The sequence below is a fragment of the Lipotes vexillifer genome, unplaced genomic scaffold, assembly GCF_000442215.2.
Source record: "Lipotes vexillifer unplaced genomic scaffold, Lipotes_vexillifer_v1.1 scaffold498, whole genome shotgun sequence".
NCBI classification, from domain to species: domain Eukaryota; kingdom Metazoa; phylum Chordata; class Mammalia; order Artiodactyla; family Lipotidae; genus Lipotes; species Lipotes vexillifer.
In genome coordinates this window covers 1,066,710-1,091,568 of record NW_006793744.1, presented here as the reverse complement: position 1 = coordinate 1,091,568, position 24,859 = coordinate 1,066,710, and the positions used below count along the sequence as shown (strand labels likewise).

Genomic DNA, 24,859 nt, shown 5'->3' with positions numbered 1-24,859 from the left:
CAGGATTTTCCTTGTTCTGACCTAAGGTAGGGGTGAGGGAATGAGAAACAGAGAATTGGAGAACAAGGTAAACATCCGTTATTTATTTGGGGAGTTCTTTAAAGATTTAAGCTATTTTATTAATTTAACAAGGGTGAATTAAGGACAATTTGTCCAGCTCTTAAGATATCTTTTCAGACTGAAAATAAGTTATTAAAAATTACCAATGTATGGGCTTCCCTGGTGGCGCAGTGGTTGAGAATCTGCCTGCTAATGCAGGGAACACGGGTTTGAGCCCTGGTCTGGGAAGATCCCACATGCCACGGAGCAACTGGGCCCGTGAGCCACAACTACTGAGCCTGCGCGTCTGGAGCCTGTGCTCCGCAACAAGAAAGGCCGCGAGAGTGAGAGGCCCGCGCACCGCGATGAAGAGTGGCCCCCGCTTGCCACAACTAGAGAAAGCCCTCGCACAGAAACGAAGACCCAACAAAAACCAAAAACACCCAAAAAAAAAAAAAAAAAAAAAAAAAAAAAAAAAATTACCAATGTACAAATACAATTTACCTTAAGAAGTCTAAGTTGTTATAATAAGTGAAGCTATAAGCACCTAAGCTTTAAGAAATCTAGAGTATTAGTACAGAATAGTATATATGCTTGCTTATGAGGAGAAAAAATTGAGACAGAAGAAAACTTGGTATTAAGCTAACATCAAGTTAGGGTTTTATTCTGGGGCTTAACTTCCCTTATAGTTGCAAACAGCCATTTAGAAAGTTGAGAAAGAGGAGAAGAAAAAAAATCTTGTTTAGTAAATGCATGTTTTCCTACATGACTTTTTAAAAAACTAGTCTCATATCCTAAGTTATTTCTATTTCTTCGATTGTCCTAAGTTTCTGTTATCTTTACTGACAAATAGAAAACTGTTCAACTTTACACTTGCTTGAATTTCTGTGCTCCCAAGTACAAACCAATTTCTTTTACATGCTGGCGGAGGGGTTCTGGTATCTGCAGGAGTGAAGCAAGTGGTGTCATTTGCTGTAACCGAACGAAGCCCCTGATTGTGACCTCGGTGCAAGAGGGAAGACTTAGGAGAAGGCTACCTGCATTTCTGGACCAAATATCCTAGACATTTTCTTTTTAATTTTTATTATGAAAATTTTCAAAAAAGGAAAAGTTAAAAGATGAGTACAGTGAAACCCCACACATCCACCTGCCAACATACGGGCATATTTATTTTAAGATGTCTTTTTCTTCTTCCTTTTCTCTTTCCCCCAGCTTTCTGCAAGTACGTATGCATGAATGTATATATTTTTGCTGGACCACGTAAGAGTATATTGCAGATATCATGCCACCCTACTTTTCAATGCTTTTGGGCATATGCATCTCCCCCAACCACAACAGCACAGCCCCAAATTAACAAAAAGTCGCTAGTCTTATCAAATACACATTCAGATTACTCAGTGGTTCCTCAAATGTTTTATGTAGCTATTTTCTTGAACTGTAATCTAAAGTCTCTTTTATTTTCTAACAAATTTCTAAAATATTTTTTCTTTTGTAACATACTTTTTGAAGAAACTACATCAATTATCTTGGAGAAAGTCCCAGATTCTGGGTTTGTCCAATTAATTCCTCATGGTATCATTTAACTTGTTCTTTACCCAGAAACAACCCCGGCAGGAATATCTCATCTCACAAGTGATGTTGCATAATTTATACTGCATCATATCTGGAGGTACATGATTATCATGTTATTAGTGATGTTAACTTTGATCACTCGAGTTAGATGCAAAGCATAAAACTCTTACAAATGGCACTTTTCCCCCCTTTCACATTGAGTAATACGTGAGGTAACACTTCGTATTATGGACATAATCTGTTTTCTTTCAATCTCTAATGATTTTAGATTCCACTGGTGATCCCTGTGTGAATCAATATTTCACTAGGGGCTGCAAAATGGTGATTTTCTAAATCTGCCAATATCTCTACTATTTTCTTTTTAACTGGCCATTCCTAGTACCTTAGGTAACACCCTGACAGATTTAGAATGTTATAAATGTACTGTCTCCTTTATAATTCATTCAAATGAAATGGCAGTGCAACCACCAACAGTTTTTCTTTTTTCAAAAAACATATTTAAATATTTATTTATTTTGGCTGACCTGGGTCCCAGTTGCGGCACGTGGGATCTTCGTTGTGGCATGTGGGATCTTTTAGTTGCAGCATGTGGGCTTCTTAGTTATGGCACGTGAACTCTTAGTTGCAGCATGCGGGATCTAGTTCCCCGAAGAGGCATCAAACCTGGGCCCCCTGCATTGAGAGCGTGGCGTCTTACCCACTGGACCACCAGGGAAGTCCCCGCCAAATGTTTTTCTATATTTGAATTATGTATCACAAACCAGACGCGTTTTTACTACATGAGCTAAGAACCATACAAGGAGTTGGGGATGCAGGGTGAATAAAAAGCAATACCCTGTGCCTTTCTCAAGAGCTTAGAGCCTAGCCTTAATAACAAGCACATATATATTCCTCAAAGGAAAGAAGTATGATTATCTGCCTAAAACTTTAGGTAGTTTTTCATAAAAAGCTTCCTAATACAGAATTAGAAATCATTTAGGGGGGAGGATCTAAGTCAAGTCGCAAATATAAAAATAATTTGCGTACTTAATTTATTACTCTAAAAACTTCATAATTTTAAAACTTTGTAGCAACGCCAACAGGATTAAAGTTACCTTCCCTCTCCCTACCCCATAATACCTTCCACTCTTTTTTTTTTTTACAGTGAGATTTTGCTTTTTCCATAGAACTTCAATATTGAAAGCTCCAAGATATAGTGAAGACTAATATGGTTTACATTTTGCTTCCCTATGTGTCCCCATGCCAGCTCAATGTACATTTCACTTGTAAGATATTTATACAACATACACCTGTACCAAAAGCAAAACAACAGGAAAGTCTAAGATATGGAAAGTTACTTTTGTGTCTAAGCTCAACAAAGTGGTATCTCGTTCTTTGATTTTTCTTATGAATCAACATCTTATGAGAAACCATAGCTGCAGAAAGCTCTCAATCTTCGACAGAGGATGCATATGGCAAAGCCTAGCTTGGGCCCAAACCAAACAAACTGTGGTTTTATTTTTTTAATGGAAGTTTCATTTGTAAAAATGTCATTGACATTCCAGCTCTGATAGCATATTCATCAACTAACTACTCAGGGACAGAGTTAGGGTTGCCGGACTGCGCCTTATTTCCCTTCCTCATATGGAGAGTCTCCTCTTTCCACAGCAGAGTTACAACCAGAATAATAAATAGTTCTCACTTAATATACAGAAACTGCTATGAATTTGCCTTTACTTCACAAAAACAAAGCTGAACTTCATAGTTTTCTGTACATTAGGAGAACCACTTGGCAATTTATTATAAAGGCTCATTTATGCCAGGAAACCTGTTGAGCAGGAAATCTTCAAGTGGGAACACAGAATAGAATTTAATGCAGGTCCTTAAAAGAGGAAAGTTGTTTGCATTGTCATTCTATTTTAACAGGTCTTGCTATGTTGTAAAAATAGTTAAGGACCTGTGGCCCTTGGAAAAGCTTTGAACTAATGCACAATATAACTGGGCTTTTGGTCAGAAAATAGCCTATTCACAACTGGATAGTCTTAGCCAATATAAAAATATGCAGTCTTACAGGGGGAATAATTTTTTTAAGTGCCTAAATTTGGTTAGAATTGAGTGATGAAGGATCTCAGATGGTCTTAACTCTCCCAGAAAGGTTCAAGAAAAGAGCTAATGGGCAGATGTTAAGGAATATTACTACAAAATATAGGTGTTCTTAAGCTTCACAAAAATCAGTACAAATTATATACAGATGTTACACTGAATTAGCAATTTAGATATTTTGCTTTTGTTTTCCACACCTACAGTCATCTCTAGTGAAGGGTAAAGGAGACTGGGCATATGAGGTAGATATATTATTCTTCAAATTAACAGTCCCAAGATTTAATTTTAGCTTTTTCAATATTTATAATTTTACTTAATATAGTCCTTTTGAGGTTCACAGTATTTCAGAATACTTTAAGATGAGTGGATCGTAAATACTTTGAAATATATCTAATATGAATCCATTTGGGGGTGGATTATTTTTTTCAGCTGAGAAGACATGTATCCACATAGTGCTTTAGTAGAAGAAATGATACTTTTGACACACTGATTTAATTATGCAGTTGAAATTGGAAGGATTTAAAGGGGAATTCATATATTTAGTTGCAAATACTCACCTGGCATTACATTTGGAGTTGGGAGTTGGCTAGGTCAGTTTAATGTTTTGGGGCCTTGTGAAAAAAAGGGCCTTAAACAGATACTCTCTAAGGAAACTTCTAGCTTCAACTCTATGGGGTACACTTCAGTAACATCATCAGTGTGCTCTGAATGTGGAAAAGATGCTTCTTAAAGTCTAGATTTCAGCTAAATTACTTCTAGAAGCCCACGTCCCTCCTGGGCTCTAAGATTTTGGCAACTTTGGGATTATTAAATTAATTTAAAAAGGAGGCCATCAGACTGAGGTGGCTTTAATGCCTTAGTAGCCTACGTAAGCAAACCAACACTTAAGCCACAAATGCCTCAAACTTAAGAAATCAAAACCTAAGGACAACTAATCACAAACAGCCAACTAGGCTTTCCCAAATAATCAACCCTTAAGCTACAGTCAATCAAATGCCTTCCTTCCTTTGCACCTACCTCTTCTCTATAAAAGTCTCCCCCAATCCCAGCTCCTGCTGGTGGAGGGCTAACCACTTCCAGCTTGGTGCTGCCTGATTCAAATCAATTTTAAATATAAACTCAGGGCTTCCCTGGTGGCGCAGTGCTTGAGAGTCCGCCTGCCGATGCAGGAGACGCGGGTTCGTGCCCCGTTTCGGGAAGATCCCACATGCCGCGGAGCGGCTGGGCCCGTGAGCCATGGCCACTGAGCCTGCGTGTCCGGAGCCTGTGCTCCGCAAATGGGAGAGGCCACAACAGTGAGAGGCCCGCATAACGCAAGGAAAAAAAAAAAAAAAAAATATAAACTCAAAATTTTTAATATGCCTCAGTTTATCTTTTAACAGGATGAAGAGTTCAATTTCACAGGCTTGCTCTTCAGTGCATTTTTTTTCTTGAAAAATTTCTATTTTAATGAGAGAGAAGTTAGCCATTTCTATCTATCCTCTGCCCCACACCCCACAACTCCCCAAATCCTGATGGTTCAGCCTTTATGTTCTTGGTGGTTTCCCCCTATCCACTTAAAACATTTATAAAATGATGTTCTGCTGACTATATGCATGATGTCCTTTTATGTATACTGGCTTTAAAAATATGCTAAACAGGCACATGTATATAAATTGGCAAAATCTTTCTTGAAAGCCAACTGGCAATGCATAGTAAAGCCCTAAAAATGTGTATATACTTTGAGGGCTCATTTTCACTTTTGGAATCTAACCTAAGGGAATAACCTGATAAGAGTGCACCTTAAAGGATATTCAAACTAGAGCTTACAATAGAAATAACTGGTAACTAAAGTATCTAATTTCAGGGGGATTTAGGGGGTCCCATGCAGTACTTATTGATTTGGGAAGTTATTTATTTTATCCTCAATTTTTGAGATTATCTTCAAATTCTTTTCTACAAGGAATATGAGTTACTTTCCTAACAAAGTAAATATACCACTGGCTAATATGTTAATTTACTTATTTCTTTTGCACATGTACCCACTACTCAAAATCACTGATAATTTTAGTTTATTCTGAAAAATCATCAATCCATGAAACAATTTAATTCCTTAGCTACAACTGTTATTGAAGTGTGTAAGCGTGGACATGATCTGCTGCTCCCAAGAGATTCCAATTGAGGGAAAAGAGTAACTTACTGAAATAGAAGAATTTTAAGTGACAGAAGCACCAGTTTTTGTCACTGTTTTTAAAGACAAATCACATGTCCTCATTTTTTTCCAAATACTTGCTTCTTATTTTAAATTATGAAGAGTCAGAGGAATGAGGTACTGAAGCAAACACTTTTAATAAGAATACAAAATTCACACCAGAGGCACATTCTGGGGAATGTAAATGAACTATCACAAGTAGTAATTCTGCTGGAAGAATAAAATAAGGCTCTCTCAGAGTACAAATATACAGGAGGGAATGATTTAAAATAGGTTTATGATTTATAGTCACATTACATTGTGTTAAGCACTGAAAACAGGCATATTAATTAAAAAGCCAGCTAAATGGCATTTGAACATATACAACAAATCTTACAGTCCACAAAGTTCATGTATAACAGTAATTTTAAGTACTTCATTTCAACACAAAAGAAATGAACAGAAGAAGAGATACCTCTCAAAATATTAATTTATGTCTATGTCAAAAATCAAGAGAACTTATATTTTAAAAGGATTACATTACTGATAAAACCACACAGCAGACAGGCCGACCACGTAACACAAAACCAAAGGCACTGAGCAACTGAAACAGCACTGGCCCTTCCAGCCCCCTTCTTCTGGCTACCACCACACGGACCCACGTCACCTTTCCTTTATTCAAATGAAAACAAGTCCTCTGTCTTCCCATTCTGCAAAAGGAATGAAGAAAAACCAAACAGCAAATTTTAGAGTTGATTTCTCCATAAATCTTAAATGTGGCTTAACAAATACAAAGAAACTCAACATTTATACACAGTGCTCCTTTGCAAGGAAGTAACAGACACATCAAACATTATCTGAAAGGGGCTTCTTTATGGATTTATGTACATTGGTTGAATGAGAATTACTGTATCTGAGAAGGCACATATCTGTGATTTAAGGCTTAACCGGTATTGTTACACATAGAAGTCAATGAAAGCTGTCTAGGAATTCACTTCTGTCAAAGTGGAACTTACCCCAAAACTAGCTTTCCAAGCACAGAATTCTACTCTAGAAACCATGGAGAATTTCTATTCCCAAGTCTACCTGTCAAAAAAATTCTCTTAAGCAGGTTTCATTATGAATCAAAGAAACGGCTAACATAAACGCTCCACGGCTTTGGGTGACGCAAATTCATAAGTTCAAAAGCCTCACAGGAATGACAGTGTGATTCCTGCGCCTGTAAGAAAAAGTCTTAAACAAAATTATAATGGTACAGATTCATTTTTAAAAAGGTATCTGCCACAACTCCACAAGCCAATCAGTCATTCATTAGAGCTGCCACCTCTCTGTGGATGCTGCAGGAACACCATATAATTTTACTCTGCAAAATAGTTTCTTTTTTCTTTAAGACAATACATGAAAATGAGTCTCTTAAAGATATTTAATATATTCATATATAAAATATCTGATGTTGATATAAATCATGTAAACCTCCCTTCGGAAAAGGTACAACTGGTCCTCATTTGCAGGACCAAAAACCTTGAATTTTTATCTTGTCAGTGCAAATCTATATTAAGTGTTTTCAAACTACAGAAATAGCCATCAACCCTCACAATACAAAAGGATTTCTCAAAAAGGAAAATTATTGTGTTCAGATTATAGAAATTATGTTTATATTAAAACCACCCACCTTCCCATCAAATTTAACAGTTCAATTGTTAAAGTATGAAAAAAGGGAAAAATTAAAGCTGTTTGTGCAAGAATCACTACAATGGTTGTCACCCTTTCCCTCTTCCCCCAACTCTGCTTAATTCTTATTAGGTTTGTTTAGAAATATAACAATGTGACTTTCTCTTTTTTTCCAGGTGTGATTTTACTGTTCTTCAAGCCAAGACGGGGTGTCCACTCCAGGATTTTTCAATTTGATATGGAACTGTTTAAGTGTCTGTTCAAGCTGCTTCTGATTTCCAGCAAAATAAGCGGCAATGGCATTGTGGAAAAGGACCAGCTGATTGTGTAACACTTTAACCTGTGAACAGGGCAGAGTTAGAAGACCAAGCATTAACACCAGTGACAATGAAATATAAGGTGATTTATTACATGTCGTAATCAAAGAGCATATCTCTCCTCCAGAAAAGTTTTTTTGACAAAGTATTTCTCACACACTGATTGTACATTGCTTTGTAAAGTCACTGAACCTGCGATGAAGGTTCTTAACTTCCCTGAAGGGAACAGATCAGCTAAATATGTACTCTCTTAACCATTTTCAAACATTATTGAGCTTACTTTAATTAAACATATCATTAGATCTCCCTTCAAACTAAGTATATTCAAAATCAAATTTTGAAGAGGCAAAATTATACATAAATAGTTACTATATGATACATGCTCTATACCAAGTATTGACATCATTAAGGCCACACTTTACGTAAAACTGAGTAGCCTGGATACTTTTAAATACCGTACTTCTCTGCAAAGATTGAAGAAGGATGGCAAGAGTTGCCCAGAAAGCCAATTTACTTAAAGTTCATATGCCTCTCAGCTACTTTCAATTGCTTATTACTTCTAATGATATCAAGAGTATGTTTTAATCAGGTAACACTATCTCTATGACTCTTTTAAAGAAATCAGCAAAGCATCAAAAAGAGTTTATGAATGAAGTGTTTCCTTGAGGTCTTATTTATAACTGCAAATTGTTCAACAGTAAAGTATAAAATACACTCTAATTTACCCATCCAATGCAATATTCATTAAAACTGAGCTTTAATCATTTTTAATGATGTACAAACATCTGATATATGATGCTAAGTGAAAAACTAGGATTATAACATATATGATATGACATCTGTATTCACTATTAACACACACATGCATAGTCTCTCTAGCCATTTCTTCGTCCGTGTACCTCTATAAAGGAAATAACACTAATATATTTATAGTAGATATCTTTGATTTGTAAAGTCTTTATTTTAAAAATTAAAATGTTATAAAAACGGCATTGCTCAAGATTATAAAGTAAAATCTCCTGATCCACTCTGCATTCCTCCTCGCCTGAGAGAAGCACTGTTAACATTTTATTGTGTATCCTTCGAGAAATTTTCTAGGCTTATATACAATATTTAAAAACATAAACGGATTGCACCATGCACACTTTCAGTAAGAGATTTTTACTTAAAGTATCTTAGATAACTTTTAATTCCATTCATTTGTTCATTCAACAGACCTTAAGTACCTTCTAAGTGCCAGGCACTGTTCTAGGAGATACAGAAAGAAATTCCTTCCCTCATGAGCTTACAGGCTTGGGGTGGAAAAAGGAGGAGGTAGGCAGGAAACCAAATAAGTACTGACCCCAGGGAATGAGTATCTCAAGCCTTGTGAAGAAGCTGGGTTAACATTTAGGGCATCTGGAGCTGCTGATTCAACTAAAGTTGTTTAAAAAATAAAAGGGATTTTTTTCCTCTTTCTCTGACAAAGATAAGAAAGTTTCTGGCAGGGAGATAGTTTAAGAGGGCCAGAGACTAAAAATGTCTGTACAAACTAAAAAGAATACCTTGAATTCACCTGGTCAGAAATTTAAGGCCTGCAACCTTCCTAAATGAAAACCTTTGGTACCAGGTACAAGGATAACAACAAAACCTGATGCATAACACTATGCATCAGGCACAGTACTAGGGATACAAGAATACAAGGCTAAGGCAGAGTGCAGTAAAAATGATGGTTAATATGATAAATGGGTAGTAAAAATACATCTTGTTAACTTTAAAAAAAAAAAGGCACTTGTGGGGAGAAGAGGGTTTTTTCAAGAAAGGTTGGAAGAGAACATTGGGATGGGAGAACTCTAACTCCCCTGCCCTCTGGTGCTGAGATAAGGGGGGGATATTTCAAAGGATGATGAACCTCCACCCAGGGGCAATTATTAAGGAAACAGGATAATGATAGGAAAAGCAGGTTTCTAGAAGGCAATTAGGAGGTGAGCAAAGTATATTATTATAATGACTGTTACAATAATGGCCCAACCACCCCTCTCAATCCACACTCTTGGGGAGGCTTCTACAATGAAAATAAGCTTGGCCTGTAACTTTAGAAAATGAGGCCTGATAAGCAAGGGCTGGCGCTCTGGGACTGGTGTCGCCACATTGTGAGGAAATCCTGTGTAGCCTCCCTTTGGGATGAAAGCCCATGGGGACAGAGGCCCAGTCATTCCAGCTGCTCCCAGTGCCCAGCAGGCATTGTAGTTGAAAGTGAAACAGGAAGAATCCACCTATCCCATACCTAGGCAATGGTGGGAAATAATAAATCACTGGTGTAATAGGCCACTAAGTAGTGGGTTTTTCGTTATGCAGCAAAAGAGGTGCATCCCTGAAAAAGGTTAAAGGGACTTCCCTGGTGGCACAGTGGTTAAGACTCCGTGCTCCCAATGCAGGGGGCCCGGGTTTGATCCCTGGTCAGGAAACTGGATCCCACATGCATGCCACAATTAAGAGTTCACATGCCACAACTAAGGAGCTGGGGAGCCGCAACTAAGGAACACACAGCTAAATAAATAAATAAAAAAAGAAATGTTTATTACAGAAAATAAAATAAAATAAAGGAACCTCCCTGGTGGCGTAGGGGTTAAGAATCCGCCTGCCAATGCAGGGGACATGGGTTCGATCCCTGATGTGGGAAGATACCACATGCTGTGGAGCAACTAAGCCTGTGCACCACAACTACTGAGCCTGCACTCTAGAGCCCGTAAGACATGACTAATGAAGACCGCGCACCTAGAGCCAGTGCTCCGCAACAAAAGAAGCCACCACAGTGAGAAGCCCGCGCACCGCAACGAAGAGTAGCCCCAGCTTGCCCCAACTAGAGAAAACCTGCGTGCAGCAATGGAGACCCAATGCAGCCAAAAATAAATAAGTAAATAAATAATTTTTTTTAAAAAAGGAAAAGGTTAAGAATGTGCTTTCCTAGGAATGAATGCGGGTCTAGAAAACAGTGAAAAGGAGGAAAATCAGAGGGAGGAGGATAGGCCTAGAATGAAGAAAGGCTAAAACGTGGCTGTGATACAGGAGAGAAATTAATTGAGAAAGCAGCTAGGGAACAGAGACTCAAACAAACAAGCGACGCAAAACTGCTACTAGCCAGGCCTAAGACCTAAGTGCAGTTTAGGAGTACATACAGTATCTTTGAGAACTTTTACTTCCAATTTTCTGGGAAGAGGTGCATTAGGCATACTTGATACTGGTCACAGCCTCCCCAAATTTTTATTTGTTATTCACCTAGGTCATTAGTAAAATATCCCCATTACTAGTAGTTCTTTTATAGAAATTACCAGAAAGAGCTCTGGAATCAGGGGGCACGCGTGCCAGTCCCAGTTGTACCATTTCCCAGTTTTCTTTGTGACACCAGGCACGGGTTACTTCTAATTTCACTGGCCAAGGTCTTTATCCGTTTATCAGGGATGCCATTACCAAACTGCATTTGTAGTGCTGTTGTAAGGGTTAAATGAAATGAGATACTACCTAGCACACTGTCTGACACAGGATAAGTACTCATTCGATTTCAGTGGAATTTAAGTTTACCTAGTTGATGGTTAAACCTTCAAACAACATTGACTTTTTTTAGTAAAATAAAATTTCATTTATTTAGAACCCCCTGATTCGGAACTTATAAGAAGTAAGATTGTGATACTGTGATTTATAATGAGAAGTAAATACTTGGTCTTCATCCCATTCCAGGCACAGAGCTCCTAAAACCCTTGTTAATTTCCTAAGTGATAAGCGCCTAGGAAGCATCTTCTGTTGTAATATTTGGTCTCGGGTTCTGTTCCTGAAATGGCCCCAGAGCTTTTAAAGGTGAATGGAGTGTCTTCTGTTATTCACAACAAGCTCTTTTCAACCGCACCTGCCTTTATGTTAATGAGGATTTTTGGAAAGCCCCTAGATAACCACAGCTTGGGGCTGGTTGCCAGGGGAACTAAATTGTGATTAGAGAGTAGCAATTTTCACCCTCACCCCCCACCAACCTCGGGACAACGGTTTAATCAGCTGTGCCTATGCAATGAAGCCTCCGTAAAAATCCCTACAGTGGGGGGTTTGGACAGCTACTCGGTTGGCTGACCCATCCATAGGCCAGGAGGGTGGTGCACCCCAAGCCCAATGGGAAGAGAAGCTTTTGTGCTGAGGACCCTTCCAGACCTTGCCCTATGGACCTCTGTGTCTCTATCCTTTAATATTTTTTGTAATGAACTGGTAATATAATAAGTAAATTGTTTCCTGAGCTCTGTGAGCTGCTCTAGGAAATGACTGAAGCTGAGAAGGGGGTTGTGGGAACCTTCGACTTATAGCTGGTTGGTCAGAAGCACAGGTGATGACCTGGACTTTTGAAAGGTGTCTAAAGGTGGTGGTGAGGGGGGTCCACAGTGTCAGAAGTGAACCAAATTGCAGGACACCCAGCTAGTGTCCAGAAGATCAGAGACTTGGTCTGTGTGGGGGAAAAAAATCACACACATCTAATATCAGAGAAGTGCTGTGAGTGAAACAAGAAACATATAGAGTTTTTTCCTTTTCAAAGACAGAAGCTGATGTGAAGTCTACCTCTGCACAGTGAAAAAAAGGTGTGTGCTAAGCAAATAAATTTTGTTGACAAGAGTGCATGAACATAGTTTATCAACACTGCCTGCCTTTATAAGGCCTTCAATCCAAGGGCAGAGATGCTGCAGAAGGAACTCCCCTGCCTAGTGGATCACCTCAGGAGAAACTTTAAGGGTCCTTTTACAACCCCATGATTCTGTGCTTCTAAAATGAACACATTTTTCAAGCAACAAGAAGGCACCTAATTTCTTCCAAATTATTTATTGGTTAGCACCATTCAAGTTAACAGTATTACACTAGAAGTTTGTTCAAACATTCTTCATACAGACTTCCACTAATTCATATTGACTTCTTTCTCTATGTCTAGACAGAAAAGTTTTGCATTGCAATCACTTTTAAAACAAGCTTTAAAATGATAAACTGATTTGTATTAAGTATCTACTAAGAAAAGGTCAAATTATGCTAATTAAAGTTATAACCAGTGTTCACCTTACATGAATGGAGTTTGATTTCAGGACCAAATCTCTTTCCTGCAAGTCACTAGAGTCAATGAAAATTACAGCTAGAAAAAAGAAGTAAAGTAAATTATTACAGGCTAGTTCGCATTTGATTCCTGTTTACATAAAAATGTTTTCTAAAACTGACCTGTTCTCAGTAACCTCTGCCAGTGTGAACGAGTTTCAGGTCTCTTCTGGAGAACTGACTGTCAGAGACTGGTCAAAGGAGAGCTCTGAGGGCAGTACGTTTTGACAGAAGGGTGGAAAAGTTTCCAGATGACCTTAGGTATGAAATAACTTCTTAAAGATAAAAAATCATAAATTATGACAAAAAGATCGATAAATTAAATTACTCTGAAATTTAGAATTTCTATTCACCCAAAGATCGAAAAGACAAGTTACAAACTGGGGAGAGGGATCTGCATTACAGGGGCTGACAAAGGGTACACATCTAGAAAATGTGAAGACCTCCTATACACTGAGAACCCAATTAAAAAGAGCAAACAGGGCTTCCCTGGTGGCACAGTGGTTGAGAGTCCGCCTGCCGATGCAGGGGACATGGGTTCGTGCCCCGTTCCGGCAAGATCCCACATGCTGCGGAGCGGCTGGGCCCGTGAGCCATGGCCCCTGAGCCTGCGTGTCTGGAGCCTGTTCTCCAACGGGAGAGGCCACAACAGTGAGAGGCCTGCTTAACGAAAAAAAAAAAAAAAAAAAAAAAAAAGGGCAAATAACATGAACGCCATTTTACAGCAGAGGAAACAGGAGTGGCCAATTAAATCTGAAGACTTCCAGTCTCATTAGAACGAACTCTTATACACTGCTGATCAGTGTATAAATTTGTACAACTACTTTTGAAAAGTCTGGCATTAACTAGTAAAATGAAAGATGAATATATCCTGTGGAACAGTAAATTAAGATACAGATATAATGATATATATGTCTCTTTATATATATATATCGATATATCTATATCTGTATCTATTTCTCTCTCTCTCTATATATAAATAAAGTCATTCCAGCCCCTAGAGTAATGCCCAACACCAGATCCATGGTAATATTTATTGAGTGAATGAATGTAAGTAACATTTTAGGTGTGGTATTTTTTTTCTCTGAATATATAATATCTTTATATATATATCTATATATAAAATAGATAACCATCCTGCTCCCTCCATAACCCCTATTCTGAGTTTTCTTTTTTGAATTTATTTATTTTTTTATACAGCAGGTTCTTATTAGCTATCCATTTTATACATATTAGTGTATACACGTCAATCCCAATCTCCCAATTCATCCCGCCACCACCATCCCCCGCCACTATCCCCCCTTGGTGTCCATCCATTTGTTCTCTACATCTGTGTCTCTATTTCTGCCCTGCAAACCAGTTCATCTGTGCCATTTTTTTAGGTTCCACATATATGCATTAATATACGATATTTTTCTCTTTCTGACTTATTCACTCTGTATGGCAGACTCTAGATCCATCCATGTCTCTACAAATGACCCAATTTTGTTCCTTTTCATGGCTGAGTAATATTCCATTGCATATATGTACCATATCTTCTTCATCCATTTGTCTGTCGATGGGCATTTAGGTTGCTTCCATGACCTGCCTATTGTAAACAGTGCTGCAATGAACATTGTGATACATGACTCTTTTTGAATTATGGTTTTCTCAGGGTATATGCCAAGTAGTGGGATTGCTGGGTCATATGGTAACTCTATTTTTAGTTTTTTAAGGAACCTCCATACTGTGCTCCATAGTGGCTGTATCAATTTACATTCCCACCAACAGTGCAAGAGGGTTCCCTTTTCTCCACACGCTCTCCAGCATTTGTTGTTTGTAGATTTTCTGATAATGCCCATTCTAACTGGTGTGAGGTTGATACCTCATTGTAGTTTTGATTTGCATTTCTCTAATAATCAGTGATGTTGAGCAGCTTTTCATGTGCTTCTTGGCAATCTGTATGTCTTCTTTGGAGAAATGTCTATTTAGGTCTTGTGCCCATTTTTGGATTGGGTTGTTTGTCTTTTAAATATTGAGCTGCATGAGCTGTTTATATATTTTGGAGATTAATCATTTGTCTGTTGATCCATTGGCAAATATTTTCTCCCATTCTGAGGGTTGTTGTTTCATCTTGTTTGTAGTTTCCTTTGCTTTACAAAAGGTTTTAAGTTCCATTAGGTCCCATTTGTTTATTTTTATTTCCATTACTCTGGGAGGTGGATCAAAAAAGATCTTGCTGTGATTTATGTCAAACACTGTTCATCCTTTGTTTTCCTCTAAGAGTTTTACAGTGTCTGGGCTTACATTTAGGTCTTTAATCCATTTTGGGTTTATTTTTGTGTATTGTGTTAGGGAGTGTTCTAATTTCATTGTTTTACATGTAGCTGTCCAGTTTTCCTATTGAAGAGACTGTGTTTTCTCCATTGTATATCCTTGCCTCCTTTGTCATAGATTAGTTGACCATAGGTGCATGGGTTTATCTCTGGGCTTTCTATCTGGTTCCACTGATCTATATTTCTGTTTTTGTGCCAGTACCATATTGTTTTGGTTACTGTAGCTTTGTAGTATAGTCTGAAGTCAGGGAGTCTGATTCCTCCAGCTCCATTTTTTTCCCTTAAGACTGCTTTGGCTATACGGGGTACTTTGTGTCTCCATAAGAATTTTAAGATTTTTTGTTCTAGTTCTGTAAAAAATGCCACTGGTAATTTGATAGGGATTGCATTGAATCTGTAGATTGCTTTGGGTAGTACAGTCATTTTCACAATATTGATTCTTCCAATCCAAGAACATGGGATATCTCTCCATCTGTTTGTATCATCTTTAATTTCTTTCATTAGTGTCTTATAGTTTTCTGCACGCAGGTCTTTTGTCTCCCTAGGTAAGTTTATTCCGAGGTATTTTATTCTTTTTGTTGCAATGGTAAATGGGAGTGCTTCCTTAATTTCTCTTTCAGATTTTTCATCATTAGTGTATAGGAATGCAAGAGATTTCTGTGCATATTAATTTTGTATACTGCAACTTTACCAAATTCATTGATTAGCTCTAGTGGTTTTCTGGTGGCATATTTAGGATTCTCTATGTATAGTATCATGTCACCTGCAAACAGTGACAGTTTTACTTCTTCTTTTCCAATTTGTGTTCCTTTTCTTTCTCTTCTCTGATTGCCGTGGCTAGGACATCCAAAACTATGTTGAATAATAGTGGCGAGAGTGGACATCCTCATCTTGTTCCTGATCTTAGAGGAAATGCTTTCAGTTTTTCACCATTGAGAATGATGTTTGCTCTGGGTTTGTCATATATGGCCTTTATTATGTTGAGGTAGGTTCCCTCTGTGCCCACTTTCTGGAGAGTTTTTATCATAAATGGGTGCTAAATTTTGTCAAAAGCTTTTTCTGCATCTGTTGAGATGATCATATGGTTTTTATTCTTCAATTTTTTCATATGGTGTATCACATTGATTTGCATATACTGAAGAAGGCTTGCATCCTTGGGATAAATCTCTCTTTATCATGGTGTACGATCTTTTAACTGTGTTGTTGGATTCTGTTTGCTAGTATTTTGTTGAGGATTTTTGCATCTATATTCATCAGTGATATTGGTCTGTAATTTCCTTTTTTTGTAGTATCTTTGTCTGGTTTTGGTATCAGGGTGATGGTGGCCTCATAGAATGAGTTTGGGAGTGTTCCTTCCTCTGCAGTTTTTTGGAAGAGTTTGAGAAGGATGGGTGTTAGCTCTTCTCTAAATGTGTGATAGAATTCACCTGTGAAGCATCTGGTCCTGGACTTTTGTTTGCTGGAAGATTTTTAATCACAGTTTCAATTTCAGTGCTTGTGATTGATCTGTTCATATTTTCTGTTTCTTCCTGGTTCAGTCTTGGAAGGTTATACCTTTCTAAGAATTTGTCCATTTCTTACACGTTGTCCATTTTATTGGCATAGAGTTGCTTATAGTAGTCTCTTAGGATGCTTTGTATTTCTGCAGGGTCTGTTGTAACTTTTCCTTTTTCATTTCTAATTCTCTTGATTTGAGCCCTCTCCTTCTTTTTCTTGATGAGTCTGTCTAATGGTTTATCAATTTTGTTTATCTTCTCAAAGAACCAGCTTTTAGTTTTATTCATCTTTGCTATTTTTTTCCTTGCTTCTATTTCATTTATTTCTGCTCTGATCTTTATGATTTCTTTTCTTCTGCTCACTTTGGGTTTTGTCTGTTCTTCTTTCTCTAGTTCCTTTAAGTGTAAGGTTACATTGTTTATTTGAGATTTTTCTTGTTTCTTGAGGTAGGCTTGTATTGCTATAAATTTCCCTCTTAGAACTGGTTTTGCTGCATCCCATAGGTTTTGGGTCATCGTGTTTTTGTCGTCATTTGTCTCTAGGTATTTTTTGATCTCCTCTTTGATTTCTTCAGTGATCTCTTGGTTACTTAGTAATGTATTGTTTAGTCTCCATGTGTTTGTGTTTTTACGTTTTTCTTCATTGTAAATGATTTCTAATCTCATAGCGTTGTGGTCAGAAAAGATACTTGACATGACGTCAATTTTCTTGAATTTACTGAGACTTGATTTGTGACCCAAAATGTGATCTCTCCTGGAGAATGTTCCATGTGCACTTGAGAAGAAAGTGTAATCTGCTGTTTTGGGATGGAATTGACAAAAATTAAAGACAAAGAAAAATTATTGAAAGGAACAAGGGAAAAATGACAAAAAACATACAGGGAACTCCCATAAGGTTAACAGCTGATTTCTCAGCAGAAACTGAGAAATCCTACAAATATCAATTAAATCTATCTGGTCTATTGTGTCATTTCAAGCTTGTGTTTCATTATTAATTTTCTGTTTGGATGATCTCTCCATTGGTGTAAGTGAGATGTTCAAGTCCCCCACTATTATTGTGTTGCTATCGATTTCCTCTTTTATAGCAGTTAGCAGTTGCTTTATGTATTGAGGTGCTCCTATGTTGGGGGCATATATATTTATAATTGTTGTATCTTCTTCTTGGATTGATCCCTTGATCATTAGGTGGTGTCCTTCCTTGTCTCTTGTAACATTCTTTATTTTAAAGTCTATTTTATCTGATATGAATGTTGCTACTCCAGCTTTCTTTTGATTTCCATTTGCATGGAATAACTTTTTCCATCCCCTCACTTTCAGTCTGTATGTGTCCCTAGGTCTGAAGTGGGTCTCTTGTAGACAGCATATATATGGGTCTTGTTTTTGTATCCATTCAGCAAGCCTGTGTCTTTTGGTTGGAGCATTTAATCCATTCACGTTTAAGATAATAATTGATATGTATGTTCCTATGATCATTTTCTTAATTGTTTTGGGTTTGTTTTTGTAGGTCCTTTTCTTCTCTTGTGTTTCCCACTGAGAGAAGTTCCTTTAGCATTTGTTGTAGAGCTGGTTTGGTGGTGCTGAATTCTTTTAGCTTTTGCTTGTCTGTAAAGCTTTTGATTTCTCCGTTTAATCTGAATGAGATTCTTGCCGGGTAGAGTAATCTTGGTTGTAGGTTCTTCCGTTTCATCACTTTAAATATATCATGCCACTCCCTTCTGGCTTGTAGAGTTTCTGCTGAGAAATCAGCTGTTAACCTTATGGGAGTTCCCTGTATGTTTTTTGTCATTTTTCCCTTGTTGCTTTCAATAATTTTTCTTTGTCTTTAATTTTTGTCAATTGGATTACTATGTGTCTTGGCGTGTTTCTCTTTGGATTTATCCTGCACTTCCTGGACTTGGGGGCTATTTCCTTTCCCATGTTAGGGAAGTTTTCAACTATAATCTCTTCAAATATTTTCCCAGGTCCTTTCTCTCTCTCTTCTCTTTCTGGGACCCCTATAATGTGAGTGTTGTTACATTTAATGTTGTCCCAGAGGTCTCTTAGGCTGTCTTCATTTCTGTTCATTCTTGTTGTTTATTCTCTTCTGCAGCAGTGAATTCTACCATTCTGTTTTCCAGGTCACTTATCCGTTCTGCTTCAGTTATTGTGCTACTGATTCCTTCTAGTTTATTTTTCGTTTCAGTTACTGTATTGCTCATCTCTGTTTGTTTGCTCTTTAATTCTTCTAGGTCTTTGTTAAACATTTCTTGCATCTCCTCGATCTTTGCTTCCATTCTTTTTCCGAGGTCCTGGATCACCTTCACTATCATTATTCTGAATTCTTTTTCTGGAAGGTTGCCTATCTTCACTTAGTTTTTTTTCTGGGGTTTTATCTTGTTCCTTCATCTGGTATGTAGCCCTGTGCCTTTTCATCTTTTCTATCTTTCTGTGAATGTGGTTTTGGTTCCATAGGCTGCAGGATTGTAGTTCTTCTTGCTTCTGCTGTCTGCGGCTATCTAAGAGGCTTATGCAAGTTTCCTCCCTATTCTGAGTTTTGCTTATCATCCCTATTGGTTTTTCCTTTGTAAAAAATTATATATATAGGCTGTGTTTGGTCCCACGGCATGTTATCTAGTTTCTCCTATTGGGAGAAAATATGTGCAAAACATATCTGGCAAAGAGCCTGATGCTAGAATATACAAAAAATTCTTACAAATGAATAAGGAAATGACAAACCCAACGAAAAAATGGGGAAAAAATCTGAACAGGCATTTCACCAAAGAAAATATACAGATGGCAAATAAGCACATGAAATGACCAACATCTTTATTTATTAGGGAAATTCCAATTTAAACCACAATAAGGTCTACTACACATCCACCAGAATGGCTAAAATGAAAGGTTAACCATACCTTATTGGTGAGGATGTGGAACAAATTGGTCTCTCATATACTATTGGTGGAAATGTCAAATGGTACAACCATCTTGGAAAAGTTTGCCAGTTTCTTAAAAAGTTAAACATGCACCTACTATTCCCATGTGTTTGTATACATACAACCCAGCTATTCCACAGCTAGGTACTGACCTGAGAGGAATGCATTACATATATTGTTTTGTGTGTATACCAAATACTTTTTTAAAAAGAAAGAAAGAAAAAAGGAAAATAATGAAGCTTCATGGCTTGTTTCAAATGTAGTATAAAAAATAAAGACTATAAATGAGTAGACAGATTTAAAAATGAAACTAAATTAGAAAGTTTCAAATAATCTTCCTAGTTTCTAATTTTCCCTAAAGCCATAAGTCAGTTCTGTTTATAATCGAGACTCTGACCTTTGCTTGTAGATTCTAAAAGTAATACACCTCAGAGAATTCAAGGAAAACTCCTGTCTGGCCCTAAAATATGATGTTACAATCCTTACAAACTGGTATGTGATGCATTTTGATTCTTTGGAAAGCACACGTAAGTAAAATTTCCTTCCCTAAAATGCCATTTTCCTGATTAGGAACAAAGCAAATCTACCACAAATAAACCATTTATTAATTTTCTATTTTCTATGTCCATTAAGTAGATAACCTTTTTCTTTGCCTGTCTCTTGTTAACTGCAGAAGGAGGCTGATATAGTTGAAGGAGAATGATTCAGGAAAACTGGGCTCAACTCCCATTTCTGCCTCAAGTTAACCATATGAACTCTTGCCTCAAGTTAACCATATGAACTCTCTTCACTTGCATAATGAAGAAACTGAAGAGTAAGATAATTTTTATGGTTCCTTTCTACTAAAACTTTCTGAGAAAATTGCTTTTTAAATAGAGGTACACATATATTTGGAAACTCAAATAGCTCTCAAAAAGCCGTTCTGTTGAAAGGCTTTCTTTCAGTAGAAAAACATTATTTCTATTTATTTTTAAGGACAGAAACTGGCACTTCTATTACAGATGTATTAAATTTAGCTGAAAGTTTATGTACCAGTTTATAAACACTCTTCCCTGTTATTGAGTTATTTTTTAAGGTTTTCATGGTAGTAACCTACTTGAGTCACACAGTAATTTTCCACCTACTAGTATTATTTGGCCTTTCTTGTTTTCCAATTTCAGATGACCCTTGGCTCCTGGAGCAACAGAGCAACTAAAGGGCTTCTGTATTTTTCTATGAAATTCTAATAATTTTTAGAAATAGGTTCTAACTAATTACTCCTTTTCGGACCACAAAAAATTTTTGACTTGAATTTTAACTCCCAGTGTTTTAGAACTTGGAGAAGACAAAGACCTCCCTGGTGGTGCAGTGGTTAAGAGTCCACACTCCCAGTGCAGGGGGCCCGGGTTCAATCCCTGGTCAGGAAACTAGATCCCACATGCATGCTGCAACTAGGAGTTCGTATGTCACAACTAAGGAGCCCATGAGCTGCAACTAAGGAGCCCACCTGCCACAACTAAGACCCGATGCGACCAAATAAATAAATAAAATAAATATTAAAAAAAAAAAAGAATTGGAGAAGACAGTAAAAGAGCACAGGATTTGATTCACGTACTGAACTGCAGAGAGCTGTTATAATGGCCTAGAAAGTTAGAGCGTCAGAAAGAAAGTGGGAAGGGAATCAGACAACTTTTAGCTAACCCTACTGCTGTCAACAGAAGTCAGAGTCCCCACCCCCTGACAGTCGACAAACCTAACACAGAGACACACTTCTTGTAGCTGAGGGAAGCTTGGGAGCCCACCACCCAAGCCTCAAAACGGGGCCATTAGCTGTATTTAAAATGGTCCCCCACTACCCAGTGAAACTTAATCCATGGGAAATAAAGGAAAGAGGATGCTTTTTAGGACTGAATTCTAGTTTTCACAACAAAATAATACAATACCCATTTTCACAAAAACACTCTCTTGGTAACTGTGAGAAGGTTGATGTGTAAAAGCCTTTTAAAGTATCAGCACTTCAGAGAAGTTCCTGGAATAAAGAGAGTCTCTGGGGAGTCACAGCTTTTCAATTATAATTATGGAAATAAAATATAAAATTTCATTGTCACTTTAATCTCAGAAGCTGTTTCATACCAAAACAGACAACTTATCTCATTTTTCTATTAGCACTGATTATGTGTTATCCTAGTACAAGTTTTAGTTCTGGTAGCAGTCTTCAAAATCAGATGCAAATTTAAATAACAATGGTAAGTTGACTCTTTTATCTAATCAAACCATTAGTAAGTAAAAAATAAAGTTAAATTAAAATAAACTAATAAATCAGTTCTCAACAGGAGTATACTTTCTAAATTAAATGAATTAAAAACAGAATATTTTGCTTTTCTACTTATTTTTTTCTCTTAAAATTTTTTTTTTCTATTTTTTTACTCTATTATTATTACTTTTGGCCGTGCCACGCGGCATGCAGAACTTCCCTGCCCAGGGATCAAACCCACACCCCCTGCATTGGAAGCATGGACTCTCAACCACTGGACCACCAGGGAAGTCCAATCTCCACTTATTTTTGACTAATTTTAATTTGCACTAGGGTCTGTACTCATTTAATGTATTCAGTGCAGCTCTGACTGATAGGCTACAAAGAATCTTCAGAATGCTTTGGTTATCAAGTAAATACAAATCATTACCAATAGAGGAAAAATTAAGAAACATTATAAAAGCAGTTGCAATACAATTTTAAAGATAATTTTTGCAACCTTGGTAATGATACTGTGCTGTTGTCACTATATATAATAAGCAGTTTTGACAAGACTTAAAAGTATTATTTTAAGTATATGGCTTGTCTATCAGGTTCACTTTACTAGGCTATCTGGTTTTTTTATAAAGATCAGTCTGGGAGGGCTTCCCTGGTGGCGCAGTGGTTAAGAATCTGCCTGCAAATGCAGGGGACATGGGTTTGAGCCCTGGTCTGGGAAGATCCCACATGCCGCGGAGCAGCTAAGCCTGTGAGCCACAACTACTGAGCCTGTGCCCTAGAGCCCGTGACCCACAACTACTGAAGCCTGTGTGCCTTGAGCCCATGCTCCGCAACAAGAGAAGCCACCGCCATGAGAAGCCCACACACTGCAACGAAGAGTAGCCCCCGCTCGCCACAACTAGAGAAAGCCTGCACACAGCAACGAAGACCCAACACAGCCAAAAATAAAAGTAAATAAAATAAATTTAAAAAAAGAAAAAAGATCAGTCTGGGAAAGATTCTGGTTTCTCAACTAGAACTGGCTTGAGGAGAGAGATGAAGAACATAAGGTGGGGGGAAAAAGGTCAAACCCTGCTTTTAGGAGAAGGGGCAAAAAGCTGAAATGTTGGAGGAAATATTTTAGGGTCATTACACTTTTTCAATTTACTTCTATATTTATGCTATGAAATCATATGAAGTGATAAGCATACAGTATCAAAGAAACAGCCAAGCATTTTTGGTAGACTATTCTTTGATATGGTGGGTGACACTAACTTTCCTGAAGCACTTTCTGTGTGACAGGTAATATGTGACCCTTACATCTTACAACTTCTATTGTCTCCATGCTATCATTAAAAAAAAAAAAAACAGACTCAGAAAGTTAAGTAACTCACCTAAGTTTTAGACAGGTAGGAAGCAGATAGGCTGGATTTGGGAAACAGGAATGTTTATTCCAAGACTGGTCCATGTTCTTTCACCTATTCTAACCTGCCCCTATTCTACATTTTAGAAAGCTTTTAAACAAAGTTTGAAACAAACAAAAGAAGGTATAACAGATCAGTTAAAGGAAGGGTAGAAATGTAGAAAAGATATATTTAAACCTCCTTCCTATTTTGTCTCTGGTCCTGAAGTTGCATTTAAACAGCCTCAGGACAAGGATCTAATGCAAGGGTTGCAACAGATAAAAGTTAACTCTTTCTAAAATTATGAAGAATAGGGCTTCCCTGGTGGCGCAGCGGTTGAGAGTCCGCCTGCCGATGCAGGGGACGCGGGTTCGTGCCCCGGTCCGGGAGGATCCCACATGCCGCGGAGCGGTTGGGCCAGTGAGCCATGGCCGCTGAGCCTGCGCGCCCGGAGCCTGTGCTCCGCAACGGGAGAGGACACAACAGTGAGAGGCCCGCGTACCCGGAAAAAAAAAAAAAAAAAAAAAAAAGTAAAATTATGAAGAATAATGCAATATTAAACTTTCATATAATAAAAAACTTTCATATAATCTTTCCATAATTACAGAGCAGGAAAAAAAATCTATATTGATTTATGTATGTTATCTCCTAACTTTAAAAAGGTTTAAAGTGGTTATAAGGATAAATAAAACATGACAGAAAAGCAGATTTAAAATAGGAGAAGACAGAGGTAATATTTCCTATGGTGAGATGATGACAGATTTGACCAACTTTGAAAACCTAACATCAGAAACAGAGTAATTTAGAAATATACTAAATCACTGTGAACTCAATTACTAAGAACTTTCATAAAGACCTACCAAACAATGAGCAACCAAGATCAGACACAAGCAAAACCACTATAGCAACATCTGGTGAATGACCGAAAATATACCATACAATACTTTAACTGTTAAAGGGCAAAACAAACTTCAGCACTGACTACTGACACACAGAGACAAGCTGAGGTTTTAAACAGAAACTGGGTAAGAGAAATTTAAGAGCAGAACTGATAGGTGATGTCAAGTGGATCACACTGAAAACTTTCTCCTGCTAATACAGCATGTATCAACAGAAGATAAATACCACTTAAAAGTTATTGACTAAAAAACTTAAAGTGTTATTTCATAGGCATCAAAACCATAAAAAAGTACTTTATTTCTACCAAATGAACTTTTTTCCAAATCAAATTTAGATTACATACCTTTTTATCAGGGACACTGAAGTCATTATTATTATTATTATTATTATTATTATTTTTTAATGGTACACGGGCCTCTCACTGTTGTGGCCTCTCCCGTCGCGGAGCACAGGCTCCGGACGCGCAGGCTCAGTGGCCATGGTTCACGGGCCCAGCCGCTCTGCAGCACGTGGGATCCTCCTAGACCGGGGCACAAACCCGCGTCCCCTGCACCGGCAGGCGGACTCCCAAGCACTGCACCACTAGGGAAGCCCTGCCGCTGAGCCTGCGCGTCCGGAGCCTGTGCTCTGTGACGGGAGAGGCTACAACAGTGAGAGGCCCGCCGGCTGCCAAAAA

At 37.7% G+C, this 24,859-nt stretch overlaps 1 protein-coding gene across 5 annotated transcripts in view; it reads right to left on the bottom strand.

Moving 5' to 3' along the window:
* Window positions 1-6,002: 6,002 nt before the first annotated feature.
* ARFIP1 (ARF interacting protein 1) overlaps window positions 6,003-24,859 on the bottom strand; it is a 136,529-nt gene continuing 117,672 nt past the window's right edge. For 4 of the 5 annotated variants that reach the window (XM_007466711.1, XM_007466712.1, XM_007466710.1 and 1 more), the window contains one exon: window positions 6,003-7,874. In XM_007466711.1, the coding sequence (XP_007466773.1) occupies window positions 7,719-7,874 (156 nt within the window). In that variant the 3' untranslated portion in view covers window positions 6,003-7,718. The remainder of the gene's footprint in view (window positions 7,875-24,859) is intronic. The other variant, XM_007466709.1, reaches the window with a different exon arrangement.